The 22122-nt window shown below is 39.3% G+C and overlaps 2 protein-coding genes across 7 annotated transcripts in view; both read right to left on the bottom strand.

Moving 5' to 3' along the window:
- Positions 1-10327, bottom strand: part of kdm2aa (lysine (K)-specific demethylase 2Aa) — a 20465-nt gene extending 10138 nt beyond the window's left edge. Inside the window, exons 1-10 of one of the 5 annotated variants that reach the window (XM_036574353.1) lie at positions 10085-10327; positions 5763-5901; positions 4459-4537; positions 1999-2045; positions 1539-1717; positions 1272-1378; positions 911-1004; positions 566-719; positions 343-458; positions 43-169 (exon numbers count right to left, since the gene is read on the bottom strand). In XM_036574353.1, the coding sequence (XP_036430246.1) occupies positions 43-169; positions 343-458; positions 566-719; positions 911-1004; positions 1272-1378; positions 1539-1717; positions 1999-2045; positions 4459-4537; positions 5763-5901; positions 10085-10135 (1093 nt within the window). In that variant the 5' untranslated portion in view covers positions 10136-10327. Of the gene's footprint in view, positions 1-42; positions 170-342; positions 459-565; positions 720-910; positions 1005-1271; positions 1379-1538; positions 1718-1998; positions 2046-4458; positions 4538-5762; positions 5902-7448; positions 7629-8695; positions 9740-10084 lie in introns of those variants that run through there. The other 4 variants (XM_036574354.1, XM_036574351.1, XM_036574352.1 and 1 more) reach the window with 4 other exon arrangements.
- A 1541-nt stretch (positions 10328-11868) lies between these two features.
- Positions 11869-22004, bottom strand: zgc:165520 (uncharacterized protein LOC571872 homolog). 2 transcript variants are annotated; one of them, XM_036574384.1, is made up of 10 exons: positions 21628-22004; positions 19851-19925; positions 19661-19760; positions 19392-19466; positions 18820-18890; positions 18148-18256; positions 17945-18018; positions 17673-17807; positions 14563-14673; positions 11869-12046 (listed from the first exon to the last, which is right to left on the bottom strand). In XM_036574384.1, exons 1-10 carry the CDS (start codon positions 21655-21657, stop codon positions 12008-12010), a joined length of 819 nt encoding a protein of 272 aa, XP_036430277.1. In that variant the 5' UTR covers positions 21658-22004; the 3' UTR covers positions 11869-12007. The 2 variants fall into 2 exon arrangements, with proteins under 2 accessions (XP_036430277.1, XP_036430276.1); XM_036574383.1 differs by lacking the exon at positions 11869-12046 and adding an exon at positions 13914-13991.
- Between the last annotated feature and the right edge of the window lie 118 nt (positions 22005-22122).

Raw genomic sequence — 22122 nt, forward strand, 5'->3', positions numbered from 1 at the left:
GTTTTCATTATGCATATGAATCATGCAAGCTGAATTACTAACCAATGCACAAAGAGTGTTTCTGAAACTCAGGGATGAGGTAGGAAGTGTTGGTTAAACTGTAGAGATATCGCTCCAGCACATACCAACACATCTCATAGTAAAATGGGTAACGGAACTTAGCTGGCACCTGGAGAGAGAGAAGTGGGGAAAAAGGAAAAGAGTGTTGAAACCAACATTTTAAAAACAAACTAATGACTCTTTAATAACTTAAGCAGCGTGAAAAGTTACAAAATCACATGCATTACTGTTTACTCATTCTGAAACTATTCATCTCTGAGAATTATTCTCTTGGCCACTCACCCGTGTCCTGTCCTCAATGCTGTAGATATTGAGCTGCGTGGGGATGTTAAAGCTGTGTAGGAAATTTCCACCAAACACAAGAGTGTCTACAGGTGTATAAACTGCATGAATCCAACCTGCGCGCACACACACACACACAAAAAAATAATAATAAAAAAAAACACATTTGTAATGAATATAATGAAACTAGTGTTTCTTGCAAGCAGTGTGGCCATTCCCTCACCTGATGGGATAATGAAGGTGTAGCCCTGCTTGAGCTCAATCCTCTGGCAGTCTGTAGCCTTGTCACCGAGAAAAATGTCCCCTTGTTTCCCAGATAACACCCAGTTCTCATAGAGTTCCAAGTTCTGTGGTGTGGGAGGGATTAACCAGAAGACCTGTGGAACAGAACGACATGCTCATCTCAGAGTGTTGCAGTGACTTTCATGGTCATTTGGATTTCTCTAGAGATGCTCTGTTCTTGATATATTAAGTAGGCTAAAAAGGCTAATAAGCAATGAACAACTAATTCCAAGAACCACGAAAAAAAAAAATATTGCAAGGCATTCCAACACATGGTCATGCTTACTTTGCCTCCCCGCAATATGTGGTACCACACAGAGGTGCCACCGAAGTCTATGTGGAAATCTGTGTAACAGCCCTGGACACTCATCAGACAGTACCTGAACACACAGAAATAATATGACAAACAAAAGAGACATGAGAAGGAAGAAGATCAATTAAGAAAGGGGGAAAAAAAAAAAAACAAAACAAAAAAAGTATGTTTGAGGGGTGATTTTTCAGTAAAAAATTCAATACCCAACCCAAAGATTTGGTCCCGTAACCCTTTAATTCATTGTGTACAGGCAAACTCCCAATACCCCATATTTCTAAATAACTTTCAACATTATGACACACAAATTCATTAAACAAATAGAATATAAGATTACTTCTGCACTTTAGGGTACTGCATGTCTATAATGGCGTTTGTGGAGTCTCTCTGTCTTTCTTTCAGGTGCCGCGGCCACATGTTGTCCACCCAATCAATCATATCCACCTGAAACAAGACAAAGTTGAGAGTATTATGAATACGGGAAAGATAAAATAAATGTAATATAAACAAAGACTCAACCTAGTTTGCTCTTGTGCACGAGTATGCACAACATATATTTTCCCTTCTCAAGCATTTATGCAAGTGAGCACGTGTATGCACTAACCGTGGCTGGTCTCTTGACCAAGTTCTCTAGCTTGGTGTGACTAAATTCCAGACTGATGACATTGTACAACTTCACTCTCTGGGAAGTTGGAGTCTCATAGTATCTCGTCCACTGAGCCATAGACATCTCGATGCCCTTCTGAGTGGCAACATCCATCACATCTATCATTCGCCGACTGCCTACCATATAGAAGAAAGAGGTTCACACAACTAGCATTCCTTAGAAAAATATTTAACTTAAAATGCTACCATAGCAGACAATGAATAAAAGCTAGTGGAGCCTAGTCAAAACAATTTCTTTGGTACCATGCTAACGAACTCCCTATAGCTAATCATTCTTCATTAACAGGCTTATTCAAGAACTGATTTAAACTATTGCAATTTAAAACATGACCGATCACTTTAACACAACAAAGGCAGAGACGGGGTTAAGGAAATGCAAAAGAAGGTTAATTACTTACCGACAAATGTCTTCACATCATTCACACTGAAGTCAGGGTCTGGCATTCTATAGAAATAAGGGACAGATAAAACATTATATCATCATGATACTACAGTGTAGAGAATTTTTTTAAAAGATGGAGGGGAATAGATGGATAGACTGGCTACTCTCATGTGACCATTCAGGTTTGTTGATGATGGAGTGGAAGGGCGCTGATGTCTAAAAGTGCCGTTATGCCTGTGCTACCTCTGGCTCTCTTTTCACCAGTGATGCAACCCATCCAATACTCTGGATTGGATCGGCACCGATGCTGACCTTATTAAACAAACTGGATATTTGCCAGACATGTCTGATACACATTCAATACTGTCTCTGATGTTGCGTTCATATGTTTGTGGTAGACAGTCGACTGCAAACTGCATATTCCATTGTTTTCATTAAAGCCACAATGGAAAATTTTGCCACGACCAAGCGGCAACAGTCTGTAGCCCACAGCAGCGGTGAGCGGACCTTTCTGTCAAAAGGTAATTTTTCCCAACTTTTGCTGTTGACTGCAGCAGTGGAATAAACTGGATGGATAAAGTGGATTTTTTTGTTTTGTTTTGTTTTTTTTCTTTAGGAGCCATGGATGCCAAACTTCTCGTTGTTGAATTCCAGATGAATAGTATTATAAAACAACAAAGACCTCAAACAATTTACACTGATAAAGCTCTTCTCCAATAATCATCCATTTTCGCTGGCACCATAGTCACCATCCTAACGTTTGCATGGCTTCACAGCACTTACTGCCACATTCCGCTATAAACAGAGAAGAAAGCTCATACATGTAACGATTATGAATAATCACATTACAGGCAAACATCTTTATTTCAGAAAATTAAATTAGCAAGCATGAAATCTGCCACGGTTGTTTTTCCATGCTGCGGTGCATCTGAATAAAAGGAAGCTTGCAGGTGCAGGAAGGTGCAGGTACTTCTGCCTGAATTGTATCAGCTTTGCGAGTGAAAAACTATTTCCTATGTTTGCATTACTATCAAGTTTGTGTAGTTATAGTTAAATTAAATTCAAATAATGTAGTTAAATAGGAAATGAATAATAAAGGCACCTCATTTTAAAAATCCTCCCAATATTCAGAGTTCAGGTACCACAATCAGTATCGGATAAGAAAAACTAGGATCGATGCATCTCTACTCTTTACTTGTGCAGGTATGGATAGGCCTGCTGAAGTTTCTGCTAACAGTCACCATAAATACTTTTTCCAGTGGGCTTCAAAAAGAACTAAGTCACACTTGACTTGAGGCGCTTTGCACTGGCAATTCAGTAGGTTTCGGTATACATGTTAAGTGCGATTCGTTCGTTCGTAAGTAAGTAAGTACACTGAGCACCTTGCCCACCACATTCTCATATCTAACATCTTGTACATAATCAAAACAACCAGTAGTCAATCAATTTGTTAGTCTCTGAAGGACTTTAAATCTTAGTCACCAGCTCGTCACACAGATTAGTCCTATCTGATCCAAGTGCCCCTGTTCAATATCAGCTGTCCAACATCTGATCTCAAAAATCCGATGCTACATAAAGGAGGGCAGGTTTCCCCCGCTCTTAGGCCCGAAACATACTTCACACATGGACATGAAAGCAAATGACAGCGCTCGTACAACGCACTGCAAACTCTCAGTCCTTCTGTACAAACTCACCATGCGTTACTACGTTGCTGTGGCAGTTAAAACACTCAGTACTGAAGGGGGCGATAGAGGGCAAATCGGAGAGGGATCTACTGTTATTCCAACAGCCTCAGCAGCTAAACATGTGCAGTAGAGGAGAGTGGGCTACTTTACCTCTTCTCTTGAAATGAAAATGCGATAAATGTATGATATTTTTATGATCATGTAAGCCGTCTTCGCATGAGATTCAACTGCTCATCTACTATGGCAGTTGAGAAAGCATGCTGGCGGTGCGAGACCGCTTGGCTAGGCTTGGCTGTCATTATAGCGCCCCTTGCTGTAACACTCAGATTGCAGCTCGCGCTTGCGTTGCATTATGTAATGGGTCGTGACACATTTTTCAACACAACTATGCGCGAAACCCCATCTGCGTAGCTCGAAGCATCTGGGTCCTTGCGTGAAGTATGTTTTGGGCCTCAGTGTTTCTTCTTTATGCTCTTAGGTAATTTTTCCTGTCACTGTCATCCACAGCTTGCTCATTAGAAATATTGGTCCAGACCCCTACTCAACTGCTTTGTGATGATGTCTAATACAAAGTGGTATACAAACATAATTAAAATGAAATGAATAGACAGACGTATAGAACAACAGTATAAATAGCATACATTACTGTACGACACATACAACAAAAAAATTGTGTGGCAGTTGGTTGAACAAATGTGTAAAGGGAGAACAGCTTATAGTAATTTACAACAGTCATGGTGTAGAATATTAATAATAAGAAGAAGAAGAAGAAGAAGAACAAAACGTATTACTTGATTCCAAGTCCATCAGGTCTCTCAAAGATAATTGGGTCCCTCAGCCCTGCTCTCTGGATGTACTCAAATGTGAAGTCTGGGGGGAAAACAGCATTTGTTTAGACAGTATCTAGACCAAGTATCAATAAAAGTGAAGAAAGCAAATATGTAAAGTAACTTGCAAAAAATCATGTGCCAAAAAAAGCACACAAAGTTAATGTCATGACAGAAAACAGACACACAGAGGGAGCATGTTCCAGTCTTCCAGGACCAGACTGACTGTTCTGCAATGCAGTGACATATGAGAGCTGGGATGGGGAAAACATTTTTTTCTATCACAGGTAGTGAGTACCTCCATCAGTTTACAAATCTGTAAAAATAAGTGCGCTGCTTAATAAAATACATTTTTAAGATGGGAATTCACTACACGACCTATTCTAACAATTTGAAAATGGAGAGAATTACATTTAATGTTTGTCTTTTGTCCATGTTATTTTGTTGTGAGGACATGCACACGAGACAATACAGCAAAATGAGGTGACAACATGCTTAACTAGTTTCGGCTAGGAAAAGCACTCAAAATCCTAGATCTCCCCCATTATCATGTAAAACAAACAAAGCTAAACTGGACCAGACCCGTTTGTGCTTTTGTGCACACAGGAAGTACAGTGGAAATGCAAACTGGGGATGAATATAAGGTTGAAATGCAGATATTACAGTCAGAGCTGGAGAAATACTTTTCTACAAACTGCCTGCTGACTTAAAGTTGTAAAGAGAGATTATCTGCCTGAACAAAATCTGCTTCTGCACTGCACAGTGCAAGCATGTCTCTTCACCTTTTTCCTCTCTCTCCTTGGTTGTTGCCTAAATCATTTGTTTAATTACACCACTGACATCTCATAGTACAGAACTCGTGAACGCTTTGAGTCGTAAAAATCAAACATATTTGAAAATATTGGAAGGCCTCTGTTCACTCCTGAGCTTGACTGGAAAGGCAAAATATTGACTTGTTTAATTACACCACTGACATCTCATAGTACAGAACCCGTGACCTCCTTAGGGTAATGCTTTAGGGCAATGAATTTAGAGCTGTAGGGTAATGAATGTACCGTTGGTACAAACTCCAAATCCAACTCACGGTACAACTTCACCAGTGCAACAGTTCCATCCTAGGTCTCAGTAGTCACCTATTTCCATTCTCAATACCACCAATTTACGTTGGCTAGCCAACAGCTTCTAGTCCAGAGCAAAAATAGCCCAGCTATTCTTAATTTGCAAACAAAAAAAAAATCTAAAAAATCAAGAAAACAAAAGCAGCATACCTTTTCCCTCCATGCGCTTCACCCTGTCAGAGCTGAAGCGATCACTATGGAGCTTCTCTTCCAGGTCAAACGTCCTCTTCCCCTCAATCTCATCGTCAGAAATCCCATCATCATGGTAACGTCGCCGCGTGCCTGACCGCTGGGATGAGGAGAATTAAAACAAAAATTAATAACCCACCAACACTACTCTCGACAAACAGGTAATCAAATTTATCTGCTGGTTGTTTTCATACAAAACTGACTAAACTAAATAATATGCCAACATGGTGAATGTATACATGAGCCAAAGGAACCCTTAGAACAAAACCAAGAGAGACTGAAATCTCATCTGGTTGAAAAATAAGCACTGCCTATATTCATGACCACTTGGACATCTGCCCCTCTCTCTCTCTCTCTCTCTCTCTCTCTCTCTCTCTCTCACACTCACTCACACACACACACACACACACACACACACACACACACACACAATAAGACCTTCCTTCCTTGCCCTTGTCTGCGCCTTCAGAGTCTCTATGGTGATGGTGTGGCTACTGGCCAATCACAATCTGATTTCAGCCCTGTCGTCATAGTCTCAATCACAGATGTAAGAGAGAGGAAAATCAATAAAAGAATCTGGGCATGACTCTGCAACATCCCCAGACATCTTCCATAGTTGTTAATACAACACATCAAATGCAGCTAGGTGTTCCATGTCAGCTTGCTACAAGGTCTATTGTCACAAAACTCAGATAGCCAGGTCTAAAAAAGGGCTATGCTAATTCAGTTCTATTGTAAAAGAATAATTTATTCATAAAGAGCTATACTGCCTCCAAATCTGTTCACTTTTGCTAAACTCTCCCTTGTCAATTAGTCAATATATTAATTTATCCACTTCACAATAACCAAACTGTCAAGATGCAAGTAAATCTTGTGGCTAACCAAATCACACTTCAACTGATTGCTGTGAACACCATTTGGCCAATAATAAAGGAGTTTCATACCAAAATCTGTATATGCATTTGTAACATCTACCTAATAAATGTGGTACTGATCAAAAGATAGCACTGATAATTTTTCTGTGTAAAACCAACCCCAATATGATATCATGAAAATAAATATGTAAAAAAAAAAAAGAAATAATAAAAAAAATGCTTTTTATTTATGTACGATTTGTTAAGGACTGCAGTCCTGCTATTTTATGAGCCTGTTCACACAACCTTATTGCCATCTCTCCAAGCAGTTATACCTTCAATTTACAACCACTTCATCTTTTCATTCTAAGCCAAAGCCATTCACATGGCACAGTTGAGCGAGCAGCACCAGTGCAGATGTACTAAATGGATGTCCAGGAACACTGTGTTCTTACTCAGACAACAATCAAAAGGACAACTACGCGTCAAACAGGACATGCTACCAGTCCACAGGTCAATGATGGATTTCTAGGTCAATAATATGAAGGTCAACATACCTACATTAAGCAGATACAGAAAATATAAAGTAATAAGAAAAACAAAACTCAACTACTACAGAACAGTAAGAACTGGAGCACTGCAGGACAAGGATGGTAAAACAGCTCTTTCCTGGCTACACCTAATCCATCTGTCCCTCTTTCTCCTATGGCCTTTGCTATTCTGTTTTCATTAGGCCTGACACTGCAGTGCGCCTGGACGTAGCCCTCATGGAGGGCAATGAAACACTACACACCTCGCACCTTCAGTGTCACATCTTCATCCCCCTTCTTATTCTTCCTCTTCCTCCCTCGTTTCTTGAACATTCGTCCATCTACAAGGACCAGTGGCTCCTCTCTGTTCTCCATCCCTCTGCCTCCTTCCTCTCTTTCACTAGAGAGACCTACGCTCCGTCCTCCTCTTGTTATCCTTTTGCCTCTGCAGTGTCCCCTCCCTCCCACTCCCCACCCCTTCTGCATCTCAGCTCACATGGTCAGTTCAACCAATCAAATTACTCCTACTACACAGCCCCTCTTTCTTCAAAAACAGACAAACTGCTTACAGCTTGTATCACCTTGGATCTTCCAATTACCCAGCCCGCGCTCTCATTTCCCGTCCAGTCCTTTAACTTCAACTCTGGAAGCACTCTACAAGAAGGCTGAAGTGAATCACAGAGACAGCAAAAATCACTATTCTTTTTATCTATAACTGTTAAAAACACACAGGACATCCAGTCTTTGGGGTATAGCTAATTCACAAAGCATTTAGTCCATAAACAAGAACCATCCTCGTCAACAGAGCATGTTAGCCTTGCTTCAAGCTAGCTGAACCACCTGTGTTGTTTCTTTGTGAATTTATGAACCAAAAGTGTGGGAATTAAAAAAAACGTTATTCAGTCCAACAACAATTTCTACAGCATAAAGGTGCAACCTATAAAGACTGAGAACCAACTAAGATTCACAGAACACTGTAGAATCACCACTACTACTTAAATTAGATATAATCATTTATTGCACAGTGACAAACAAAATCTGTTGTGCAGTGCAAGCAGAACGGCTATGAGACCAAGAGCATAAAAGCACAGACTACCAGACGTTAGAAACCTAACCATTTACACAATTCTCTTTAGTCTGTAACAGTACAATACACTAACAGCGCATGACATGAACAAGTTTAATAGACAGATACTGTACACTTCAGATAAGAGGTGAGGGCTGAGAGTAAAGCTAACGCAACGAACTAGAATAAACTAGAAGGCGAAATTCATATGACACCGAAAGTAGACTCATAGCCTACCTGACTTAAGTCAAGACTTGCAAACTAAAAAAAAAAACATAAGATTTAGGGTGATCTACTTTGGCACTTAAATTCTCGTAGTGAATTTAATATGGGGAAACAAACGTCTGGTGATGTTTTATGTAACTATGGCTGTAAAGGGAACGTATTTGGACAAAAACAGAATGGGTGGACAAGTGTGCATTTAGACATATTAAAGCCACCTACCAGTCGTTTGCTGTATCGTGGTTTAGAATCGTCCATGTCCAGATACTGTCAAGAGGGAAAGAATCTAATTCCCAGAGAAGCACCAACCTACGCCTACACTCGCGTCTGTCAACACCGGGGCAAGTTCAGCTACAAACACGCACTCGCCAGCTGACTGTAGCTACGCTAAACGTGTCGTGACGAAACACCGCCAAACCATTGCGTGACCGCATCCAACAGCGAATTAAACCATTAAGCTGACAATATTTAAAACTTATTTGGCTGAGCAAACGGTCGCCTTCTGTCAGCTAGCTAACTTGGCTAGCGGTACAGTTGTACGCTGGTGTGTTTGCTACTGTTGGGTAGCTTTATTTAGCGTTATTAGCTAAGTAACATTTTATTTAATAACGTTAGCTATAACAGCATAGTAACAACACATGACAGAACAAAACATTTTTCCAGTCGCATGAACGTTTCACATGGAAATAGGTTATTTGAATTACACTGGCTAGCTAGCAGAGCTAAATAACTATCCTCCACTAAAGCGTAGCATCGCTCTACTCCAAACAAAAAATCGTTAGCTGGCTAGCACTCACATAGCTTTCGCGATATCGCTTTTACTTCGATTTAAACATATCGCTGCCTCGGCTTCTTATCCATACGAACGTTGTGTATACCACTGCGTTACCTCAGAACCCAATCATGACAATTCACCTAAAATGAGAAACGGGTAGCGTGAAGTTAAAACGGGTTAAACTACACTACACGACTGAGCTAGTTAGCTCGCTAGCGTTAGCTCCAGTTCAGAGCGCTGAAGTTGTCTCAAACTGAGCGGCGGCCGTTATTATTTCCAATGAACTTCGCTAACTAAGCATCCAAACCTTCACCGTAAAACAGTCCAAATGCTCTTCTTTTAATAACATGTACTTTCCCTTAACGTCTTTTTACCAAGTTTTCAACAGTGCGGGGACATGATGTGTTCTTTGCACAGCCTCTCTGTGTGAATTTACGATAAAGTTAGCTGAACTGGTGAATCGTTCGCCGCCATTTTCAAATCGTCATAAAAACTCCGCCAGCCCTCCAAGAAGGACACGCCCACTAGCCACAATGGCCCAATGAGAAGCAAATGCGACACGCCACGCGCGGTTCTGATAGGTCGACACAGATGTCAATCATCGTGCGGGCTTCGGCCACCACAAGAACCAATAGCTGAGCAAGTCGACAAAACAACTGCGTTCTCATTGAGGGACGACGCACGTCATTCAATACAACATGCAGCTATTGGTTTTGTTGAAAAATTCTAAAGGACAGCACTGAAACGCGTGGAGTTGAACTTTACGAACAGCATATATAAACTGAAGTTTAATGACATCAGACCCAGACTGTATAAAACTGTCTTTGGATATTTACCTTCCCTCTCGCAGGGCTTGACACCTCATTGTTCGCAGTCATCGAGTCCATGTTCGCGTCTGAGGGTTAACTGGAGTCCAGTCTATTGTGAAACTCCATTTACACGAGCCGAATCACAAAGAGCCCGCGTGGGCACCATCGTATTCTCTCAGCCGCTGGTGTAGTACAGACCCGTTAAAGAAAATCTACTCCCTTTGTAACTGCTGTAAGTCCGCATGGTCAGACTTCTCCCACACCAATGGGAGTTTATAACGAGGAAGTGACTCGCGATTGGTCCGCCATGGGAAAGTCAGCGTTGATTGGCTTAGAGGTCTCTCCGCAGGTTAACGTTGAAATCACAATATAATTACTTATAGCCAGAGGTGGATAGAGAAGTATAAACCTATTGTCGAATAAAATATATTGTTACTTTATTGAAATGAAGACTCAAGTTAAAGTCAAAGTACCTTTCCAAAAACAACTCGAGTGGAAGCAGAAAAAAACTATATACTGAGCAACTTATAGAACTGCAGTGGGACACCAAAGCACACCTAAAGTACACCCAGTATTTATCATCATAGGAACTTAAGTTTATTAGGCTATATTAATCGCTTTTTGATGCACTCTCTGACTAAATAGAATGATCAACCTCAAAAATCAGAAGTGTAATCAACCACAAAGCAGTGTAGATGCTCTCACCAATCTAACAGTAAAAAAAGGACTAAATATACTTATATAAATATACATATACTAAATATACTTGAGTAAAAATAAAAGTAGGCCTATTATCATTTTAAAATATTCAGGAAAGTAGAAATCCATCAAATCCCTACTGAACAATGAGCTATTTTGTTGTAGAAGTCATTATTTCATGACCTGAGGAGCACTTAATAGGGAGTAAGGACACATTTGTAATTCAGCCGGTAATTTATAGAGTGGCATATGTTAACAATAAGAAATGTATTTTGTTGCTTTCCCATATGAGTGTATTGTCAATTGACCGTAGACCTTATCCTTGTTTGATAAACAAGTTGTCTTACATTCATTTTGCCTACATAGTGTTTACAACAGCTTATCACTACTTTGGCTTACATCAGGTCCAGACTGTAGTTTAGTGAGATTGGACACACATTGACCTAAACAAATTACCTAGTTTCTATCTTTAACCCTACAGAAATGTAGAAAATGTGTCTACATAGATTTGTCCCATCCCAATAACAACCAAAGTTAAAACAGTTACATGTATCCTTTTAATTATACAGTGACTTTGAACTAAGAGCTTACAAATAAGCAGTTTTACAACATCTACAGACATACATGAGTTTTACATAAAAATGTAATGTATGGAAATTGCCTACAGACCCCTTTATCTTGATATAAAAGGACTTGCTATGTAAGACAAACTCCAAACAGCCGTGAGCCATTTCTGTATATAACTATACTAGTCTTCCATTTCAGTCTTCTTCGTTCTTTCAGTTCTGTTTAATAGTTTTTGGTATAAGTTGAAAGGAATGACTGCATTAAAAATAGTGTGGCCCACAGGAGTGGATGTTTTGGAACAGTGCATTCATTTTGGATTACCACTAAAGATGAGACGTAAGCGCCTTAGAGACAAACAAAACTGCTTTAGAGACAAACAAAACTGTGGTTCTACATTTAACTCCCTGAGCTTACAACTTGTGCTAACATGTTAACAAATCAGTCAAAATTATGCATGGAGATTACGCTAGGCTACCATAATGATGACAAACTGATTGTTCACAAAAGAGCAGATGCGCTGCACATGACAAACTAAGTCAGGACAAAGTCAATCAAAATTTTACGACAACAAAAAATGCAAACAAGAAAAAAAAACAGTTTGAAGAAAATTTCAAGATAAAAAAGAGGGAAGGGACAGAGAGCCTGTCAGCCTGCGGTACCGTCTCTTGATTGATGACTCAGACTTCAGAACAGTTGGATTTTTGGGGCAGCTGACTTCTTCACCTGAAGGAATTAAGTGAGAGTAAATGTAACAGTTATATATATTCACCATACATTGTAATCATAATCTATCTCTAATGTCCCTTTGAATGCTCTAATATCAAACTTCTTTCACAACTCTACATTTAGTCTTTTGTACAGTCTAAAAAGGCTCAAAGTGGACTGATTCACAATTTCTAAAAACACATACTATCACACACTACAGAAACATACTACTAATTTCTCTATTTACATGTAAAACTCCAATTCCAGAAAAGTTGTGGCGCTGTGTAAAAAGTAAATAAATGTGAATAAAAACAGAATGCAATGTTTTGCATCTTGATCTTATAGACCCAATTTTGTTCACAATAGAACATAGAACACATATCAGATATTGAAAGTAAGACATTTTACCATTTCATAAAAAAACATTAACTCATTTAGAACTTGATGGCAGCAACACATCTCAAAAAAGTTGGGACGGGGCAACAAAAGGCTGGAAAAGTAAGTGGTACTAATAAAAAACAGCTAAAGGAGCAATTTGCAACTAACTCACTTTACAGGGTATAAAAAGAGCATTTTAGAGAGGCAGAGTCCACCAATCTGTGAAAAACTGCGTCTAAAAATTGTGGAACAATTTCTGGAAAATGTTCCTCAACATAAAATATATCCCACCATCTACAGTACATCATATCATCAAAAGATTCAGAGTATCTGGAGAAATGTCTGTACATAAGGGACAAGGCCGACGGTCAATATAGGATGCTCGTTATCTTTGGGCCCTCAGGCAGCACTGCATTGAAAACAGGCATGATTCTGTACTGGAAATCACTGCATGGGCTCAGGAACACTTCCAGAAATCACTGTCTGTGAAAACAGTTCGCTGTGCAATCCACAAATGCAACTTAAATCTGTATCATGCAAAGAAGAAGCCATATGTCAACATGATCCAGAAACGCCGCCGTCTTCTCTGGGCCAAAGCTCATGTAAAATGGACTGAGGCAAAATGGAAAACTGTTCCGTGGTCAGATGAATCAAAATTTGAAAATTCTTTTTGGAAACCACAGATGCCACGTCCTGCAGACTTAAGAGGAGAGGGACCATCCAGCTTGTTGTCAGCACACAGTTCAAAAGCCTGCATCTCTGATGGTATGGGGTTGCATTAGTGCCTCTGGTGTGGGCAACTGGAAGGCACTATCAATGCTGTTGATGTATGTATAGGTTTTAGAACAACATATGCTCCCATCCAGACAACATCTCTTTCAGAGAAGGCCTGAAATGCTAAACCACGTACTGCATCCATCACAACAGCATGACTCTGCAGAAGAAAAGTCTGGGTGCTGAACTGGCCTGGCCTGCAGTCCAGAGCTTTCACCAATAGAAAACATTTGGCGCATCATGAAATGAAAAATCTGGCAAAGAAGACCCAGGACTGTTGAGCAGCTAGAATCTTACATCAGACAAGAATGGGACAACACTCCTCTCCCAAAACTCCAGCAATTGGTCTCCTCACTTTCCAGACGTTTACAGACTGTTGTTAAAAGAAGAGGGGATGCTACACAATGGTAGACATGGCCCTGTCCCAACTTTTTTTAAGATGCGTTGCTGCCATCAAGTTCTAAATGAGTTAATGTTTTTGATGAAATGGTAAAATGTCTCACTTCCAAAATCTGATATGTATTCTACGTTCTATTGTGAATAAAATATGGGTCAATGAGATTTGCAAATCATTGCATTCTGTTTTTATTTACATTTATTTACTCTTTATACAGCGTCCCAACTTTTTTGGAACTGAGGTTGTAGATGTTTGTTTTAATGTGCTAAAGTAGACAAATATCCTATGCTTTAACACCCGAGAAACAGCAGTGTTAGCATTTTATTAGCAGAATTCCTACTTCAACCAGCTGTACACAAGGGCACCAACGATGACAGCGAGAATGACACAACACAACGTGATCATCATTTGTTTCTATAGTGCATCATGAGAGGAAAGAGAAGGAGAGGGTACAGAGGATTGGAAAATTGTTGGAGAAAAACATAGGAATTTGACAAGAGGGGAAGAGAGGGACCAGCAGAGCATGTTAGAGAAAGAGAGAGAGAGAGAGAGAGAGAGAGAGAGAGAGAGAGAGAGAGAGAGAGATGACAAAGAACGGAGAACAGATACAGGGGGATTTTGATTTTGGACATAAATGCAAGGAGGATATCAAAGGAATGGAAGACAGGAAGGAGGGAGAGAAAAAACAAAATTCAGAACAATGAAAAAGAAAACAAACAAACTGTACAGTCAGAGACTAAAGCCTAATGTAATTTCATTCATTTAAGTATCAAAAGCAAAGTCATTTAGAATATTTGAGTAATTTTGGCTGTGCAAAGGCATCCAAAGAAAGAAAGCATTGATAAAGAAGCCACTTTTCAATGACACAGCCTCAGCATTAATATAATTTTGAACTATATTATTTTGGTTTTAAATCACAAATTAAAGGCTAGTAGAATTAAATGAATGAGGTAAACCTGTCAGAAACTGTTATTTCCTAACTTACCCTGCGTGCTTCCTGCTGGAACTTGGCTGCCTTTTTGGTGTCTGCCACTGCTCGCTCCACAAAGCCCACTGACTGGTCCATGTTGCTCTCAATCCTGTCAATCATGCTGCCCTGGAGGTAAAGAATGGTCAAAAATTTTAAAACAAAAATTATAAAACATTATAAAATTTAATATCACAGACTTGAATTAAAACACTCACAAAGTGAGTCACTGTAAAGTGGCCATACAAAAGTCTAAAGAATGTCACTTAAATGGCTCACACGCTTCAGATGTCTGTGTTTCTGTCAGATCTGCCTTAAGTAGCATCAAACCCAGGCTGAATCTCAATTATATCATACTCTAAAGGAACTACATTTCTTGGGGAATACTTGTTAATGCCAATAACTATTAATAATAATAAATTATTTAAAAATTGTGTATTTTATCATCTTTTATCTTGGCTGGCATTTTATAAAAGCAGTAAGCCACTCGATGCCATGTGTTACAGCAATCGTATCACAGGGAAGGGGTTTCTAGGCACTAGCCTAACAGCTAATATAGAAATATTTCTAAAGTAGGCCTGTCATGAAAGTTTAACAGACAAATAATTGCCATACATGTTCTTTGTAAGCAACTATTAAAGTACAAGCTTAAAGATGCCAAATTGGCTGGTTAGTTGTCTTTCTTCCTATCTGTCGACACGTATAGTGCTGTGAAACAATATTTGCCCCTTCCCAATTTCTTCTTTTTTTGCATTTGTCTCACTTGGATATTTCAGATAATCAAACTACCAATAATATTAGACACATAACACAAGTAAACACAAAATGCTGTTTTTAAATGATGGTTTCATTTCTTGAAGGAAAAATGCTGTTCGGCCTTACCTGACCCTATGTGAAAAAGTAATTGCCTCTTAGCTACTAGATCAAGTTAACCAAATTTAATTGATTATTGGGTTCATTTTCACTAGCCACACCCAGGCAAGATTACAGCTGGAACTGCTGAGTCTAAACATCACTTAAATAGAACTTGTCTAGAAATTCACTAAGAGCGCATCAATGACTCATCCAGGAGGTCACAAATAAACCCAGATGAACATCTAAACAACTGCAGGCCTCGTATGCTTCAGCTAAAGTCAATGTACACGATTTCACAATCAGAAAGACACTGGACAAAAATGGCATCCATGGGAGAGTTGCAGGGTGCAAACTACTGCTGACCAAAAAAGAACCAAGGTTCACCTTGCACTTGCCAAAAAACATCTAGATGACCCCCGAGACTTTTGGGATAACATTCTGTGGACTGAGGAGGTGTAACTTTTTGGAAGACATGGGTCCTGTTACATCTGGCGTAAAACATTCCACCGTAAGAACATCATATCAACAGTCAAACATGGTGGTGGTAGTATGATGGTCTGGGGCTGCTTTGCTTCTGCAGGAACGACATGTCATGATTAATGGAACCATGAATTCTGCTCTCTCTCAGAAAATCCTGAAGAAGAATGTCTGTCCGTCACTGCATGACCTAAAGCTCAAGCGCAGTTGGGTTATGCAGCAGGACAATGATCCTAAGCACACAAGCAAGTCCAACTCAAAAGAAACAAAATTAAGGTTTTGGAGTGGCTGAGTCAAAGTCCTGACTTGAATCTCACTGAGATGGTGTGGCAAGACCTTAAAGATCTTCATGCTTGAAAACCCTCCAATACAGCTGAATTTGAACAATTCCACAAAGAAGAGTGGGCCAAAATTCCTCCAAAGCAATGTAAAAGATTCATCACAAGTTGTCATAAACGTTTGATTGCAGTTGTTCCTGCCAAGGGTGCCACAACCAGTTATTAGGTTCAGTGGGGCAATTACTTTTTCACATGGGTGATATAGATTTTGAATAAATTTTTGTCTTTGATAAATGGAATGATCATTTTGTGTTTCCTCATTTTGTCTTTATCTAATATTAAACGTAATTGGATGGTCTGTCACATTTAAATGTGACAAATCAGTAAAAATAGAAGAAATCAGGTAAGGGGCAAATACTTGTTCACAGCACTGCAGCTCCCAATTGACAACAGACACATTTTGAGTTTAAATACTAAACATTTTTGTTGTTTTCTAAGACTCATGAGATCTGAATGTTTTTTGCTACCTTTATTTACAGGCATTTGCTTCAACCCAATTGATGAAAACACCCTAATTCACATTCTGTTTGTTTTAACATACTGTAAATATATGATTGTCGAAGCTAGCAGTAATTCTATTCTAATTACATTCTAGCAAAAAGATCATTGAAGACAGATCAAGTGTCAGTTTGAAATGTCTCACTAAAAGTGAAGATGATCAGAGCACCTTGTTTGTTATAAAACTGAGAGTTCCAGTTCTAAACTCTGATGGGCTGAACCACATTCTAAGCTGTAAAATAATTCATATACACACATTTGGCAGTACATAACCGTTTTGTATTAAAACACCAGGTTATTAAAACCATTGTGTCGGGAAATTGGGAGTTCAAACCCTGGCGATGCCACAGCCATCCGTGGCCGGGAGGCCATAGAGAGCGTAACTGGCTTCAGTCTCTCAGGGTGGGTAGAATGGCCATCACTCTCCCCATCACTCAGCGGTATGCTAGTCAACGCCAGGATCTGTTAGCCGACATAACAGTTAGTGTTCTCCGCTAAGCACATTCAGCCGTCCAATGACGCTGCATTAGCTTCACATGACTCGGAGGAAGCCTCTGCTTGCCTCCACCCTCCCAGCACTGGTGGTATTGTGTAACAGGGTGGCCCAAGTAACTGGTGGAATTGGACATGACTAAACTGGGGAGAAATTGGGGAGAAATTTGGGAGAAATGGTGAAATCACTGTGCTGTTAATGGAGTAATCTTTGACCGTTAAGTTGCTCACTGTTAACAAACAACATTGCTGGATGGAACAAATGTTTATTGCAATTATAATTACCAATTTATTTTATGATGACTAGTGTATATCATAATATTGTATTTTATCACCATTTTATAAAAGCAGTAAGCCACATGTGCTTAACCCCCCACCTTTTTACCATGGCAAAATCACTATTTTGCACTGACTCTTATGGTACATTGCCTTATTTAAACAGCTAGATCAACTCTAGCTCCAGGCTACCTGATTCTCCACCAGCATGGCGATGTCCACAAACATGTCATGCAGCTCCTTAATGCTGCTCTCCAGCCGCATGATGTCTTTATGTCTCGCTTCAATTTCACTCAAGGCCTGCTTGGAGATGCCTGAGTCCATGATCTGCATACAGTGAAGGAAAGTTATATGATTATCTAACTCAATAAGTCTGCAAGCACAACCATGAAAATCAAAATGCACCCATTAAATAGTAGCGTAGGATAAAGATACTGTGACATTTAGGTTAAAAAAGTACACACCCCTGCTGTGAAAACGGCTGCATTTCCACCATCCAGCATCTCCTCCAGCTCCTCATCAGTAGTGGTTTTACCCGCTGTTGGAGAGCGGAAAGAAATTTCCATCACATTTGTCACTTAGAAAAGCCTTTGGCCCTGTGTTCATGTTTGTACATATCTTTACATACATCACTAGGTGCATATTTGTTTGGAAGAGCGTGACTCACTGATCTCTAGCTGTCTCTGAATGCGTCCCTTGCTCTTCTCTCTGAACTCCACTTGAGCTTCATTGTACTTGGTCATGACTTCCACAAACTTTCTTGCTAGGATAGCATGCTGAAACAAAAAAAAACATGAATTATTTATTTTTAAATGGACAGACAGACTAAACAGTGGTCTGCACAAAGGGGGCATTAACCTCATCCTCAACTGCCAGGCAAAGGGATTTTTATTATCATTAATTGATAAGGATTAATTAATTCAGGGGTGGCCAATCCTGCTCCTGGAAATTTACCACCCTGCAGAGTTTAGCTCCAATCCTATTTTACCACACCTGATACAGGTAATAAAGGTCTTTAGGGGCATCTGGATAGTAGAGCCAGGTGTGAACTAGCCAGGGTGGTAGATCTCCAGGACCAGGATTGGGCACCCCAGGATTAATCATTAATCTTCAATTTATTTGTTTTATCTAACATTAAATTTTGAATGTTTCTTGTGATCTGCTATAAGTACTTTTCAGGCGTCTTCAGGCATCATCACTGAACACTGCTAATGTTAAAAGAACATTATTAACCATTTTATCTTAAGTTATGATGCAAAATAAACCTTCTCCATTGTTGCCTCACTTATTCAGTCAGTAACCATGGTCCTATCAGAAGACGGGCAAGTTTCTAAATTACCTGAGACTTCTTTATTCTCATGTCAGCTGAAACTCTGTCTTCTGCATTGGACTCCAAACTTCTTTCAATGCCTGATCACAAGATCAAATTTGCATTATCGTGCGTGGACTACATATTTCAACATATATCATTAAGGACAAAAAATTACTGAATTTTTAAAAATTGCAGGTAAATTATTGAGTTACATCCCTTTTTACATATTCCTCTAGGTGAACATGACACTAGGAGTGGGCAGTATGGCAAAAATATTATATCAAGATAAAAACATTATTTCACGATACAGAATGCATAACGATGTTTAGTTTTTTCTGAGATGTAATAAGATAGGACAGACAAAATTGAACCTGTGGTGCTACATCTAAAAATACAACAACAACAACAATAATAATAAAATAATAATAATAATAATAATAATAATAATAATAACTTTACAACAATGATTTTTATTCAATGTTTTACAAACTACATGGCACTAAATCCAACTTAATAGGCCTAATTATGCTCACTTTGTAATGAAACTTTACAAAAATGATAAAAAATCATCAGATTGCCCACCCCTACAAGAAACTCACTTTTGAGCTTGTTGCGAGCATTGTTGGCTAGTTTCTTGATCTCATTGGTGATGGCTTCCATGTCATCTTGTGTCTCTGAGAGAGCGGAGAGACAGGTCAGCCAGAAAATGAATGAAAAAAAAGAAAAATACAACGAGTAGCCTATACATGAACTAAAATGAAGTAGTACATGAAGTAGTAAATAAAAAACAGAAGCAATGGACTAAATTCACAAAATGCAAAAGACAGAATGAAAATAAGAGATGGTGAAAATGAAAAAGTAGATTTACTCTGATCTGATGTAGGTGCAGAGAGGATGACAGAATACAGGTGCTTTATCTCAGTCACATTCTCATCAATCTTATCAATACTGGTGCGAATCTCTTCGATCTGATGAAAGCGCACACACATAATGAAAAAGAGAGTGAAAATGAGGGTAATGTTCCACAGAAAAGCCCAATACTGTTCATGCTGACGTACCTGAGAAAAGAACTCATCCATAAATTCTTTATTTTCCACCTGGATCTCCACATCGTCGGGCCCTGTATCCGTCTTCTGTTAGGATACACAAGAATGCATGGTCAAATTAATACACAGGCCCACCAAAATACAAGTCCTCATTTAAAGTAATGAAAGTAAAAAACCCTCAAAAATGTGTGCAGTGCTACTTCCTTTAGAATACCCAAGAAATATCAGAGAAACCTCTCACAGAGTGTCAGTGGTGGATAAGCTGGTGAGGTGACCATATGCTGTTGGGTGGCAAAGGAACTGAAGAGGGGGAAAAGCCATCTCCCCCTTAATCTCTAATGGCTAAAACCCTTCCTCCCCCTTAGAGGCCCTCTACTCCAGCTCTAAGGGGAGGAGTGTTTGTAAATAATGGATGTATAAATTAATAAATTTAATGTTTGTGGTAGTGTTCATTTTTATTAATGTCATTGTGAAATGTAATAATAATAATAACAATTACTAATAATTTAATACATAAATATTGTGGCAGTGTGTGAATGTTCTATTGAATACCATCTTGCAATTCAAAAATGTTAATAACAAATAATCCAATAATAATACTTCATCAGATAAATGTGGTAATGTATGTTTCGTTTTATTGAATGTGATCTATAAATTAATTAAAGTGTTCTGAAGGGGAATTCAATTAAATGTTCTGCATACTTAAATCACTGAGTTGTAAACACAGTCAGTGAGAGGTTTTTGGTGTGAAATGGTGCACTGTGGAGAAGCTCATCACCTATGATTTCTTTACAGTGGTAAAGATAGAAATCAGCGGTCATGATATCTACAACACAGTTATGGCCATTTTATTTACTATACAAAACCACCAGTCGTCTGAGTTTTTATATATAGTTAATGTTGAAAGGTAAAATTGTGGAAATATGAGAAAAGGTTTTCTTGTTTTGCCACACAACACCCAGTATGTATCTCTCCGCCATGTATGTCACTTATAATACATTTAAGCCCAAAAGCTTATCTCAAAACCACCATAAACAATAAATCAGGCATCAGACGACAAACATGCAACCATTTCTTATAACAGCTCTCTGTGAGGGAGCTTTTAGGTGAAACAGTTCAGGCGTCTGGTTCCTATCACCACCACTGTGAACAATTCCAAGCCTTTAAGTTTCTCTAGCACGGAACATTTCACACCAAACCACTGTGAATGACTCTGCTTTCATCTAAACAAGTTAACTGTGCAGAATTTTTTAAAAAATCGACTAAACTGTCTTTTAATTGAACTTTTTCGTGGATCCTCGCGACGCTGATGCGGCGCCATTCATAACCCGTTACGTCAGCGTGTGTGCTGCGCAATGAATGCGCATCCTCTAATGTTTGCGTAAAAATGCGCAGCGCCTATAAGCGTGGCTGGGTCCGGTTCAACCTTGAGATTTCACTGTAAATGTATCTTTAAAATACTTAATTATTCCTGCTATGCTTTATACTGTGATACATTTATACGATGCCGTCCTTAGAATATAGCCTGATATGTAGTCAATAATGTATGTCAATAATGCACAGTCAATGTAATAATGTAATGTAACGACCACAATGGATTTTTATTAGACATCCCATAATTAATAAATGTATGGTTCAGACACAACATACATCATTTACAGGTTATATAATTTTGGGTAAAGGGGGAGGAAACAGCTCGCAGTAACTCTGGCCCTCTTTAGCACAGTAACTCATTTTGAACAGTACATTAGGAAGACTCCAGCTATTCTGAGAGGAATAGCTCTCTTACCTCTTTCAGCTGGGCCAGGCGGTCCTTCATCCTGCCGCACTGTGTTGGTGGGCCTACTACCGTTCAAATAGGTGGGCTTTCAGTTAATACAAAATGTTCAAGATGGCAAGAGCGCTCCGTCGTCAGACGGGGACACCGATGATGAGAATAAAACACATATCCTTAATGAGCCAAACCTCAGCTGGGCATTAGCAGGGCTTCTCTTCTTATCCCTCACTGGTTCGACTATTTCAGACTGCTAAGTAATATTTTAACGTATAAACAGGTATAAAAGCACAATCAATATGGCAGTGTCTTGTCAGACTCGTAGTTTTGCTAAGCCTATCCTCTCAGGACGGATTAGAGCAACAGTTGTGTGCTGGAGAGTTAATCTCCCTCTTTCACCGCCACACTCATCGCGCATGCTCAATACATTCACCGCAGTTCTCACTGCACAGCCCCTGTGAGTGCTCTCACACTATCAAAGACCCAGGGGTGGATTCAGTGAGTGTGAGG

The sequence above is a fragment of the Colossoma macropomum genome, unplaced genomic scaffold, assembly GCF_904425465.1.
Source record: "Colossoma macropomum unplaced genomic scaffold, Colossoma_macropomum, whole genome shotgun sequence".
NCBI lineage: Eukaryota > Metazoa > Chordata > Actinopteri > Characiformes > Serrasalmidae > Colossoma > Colossoma macropomum.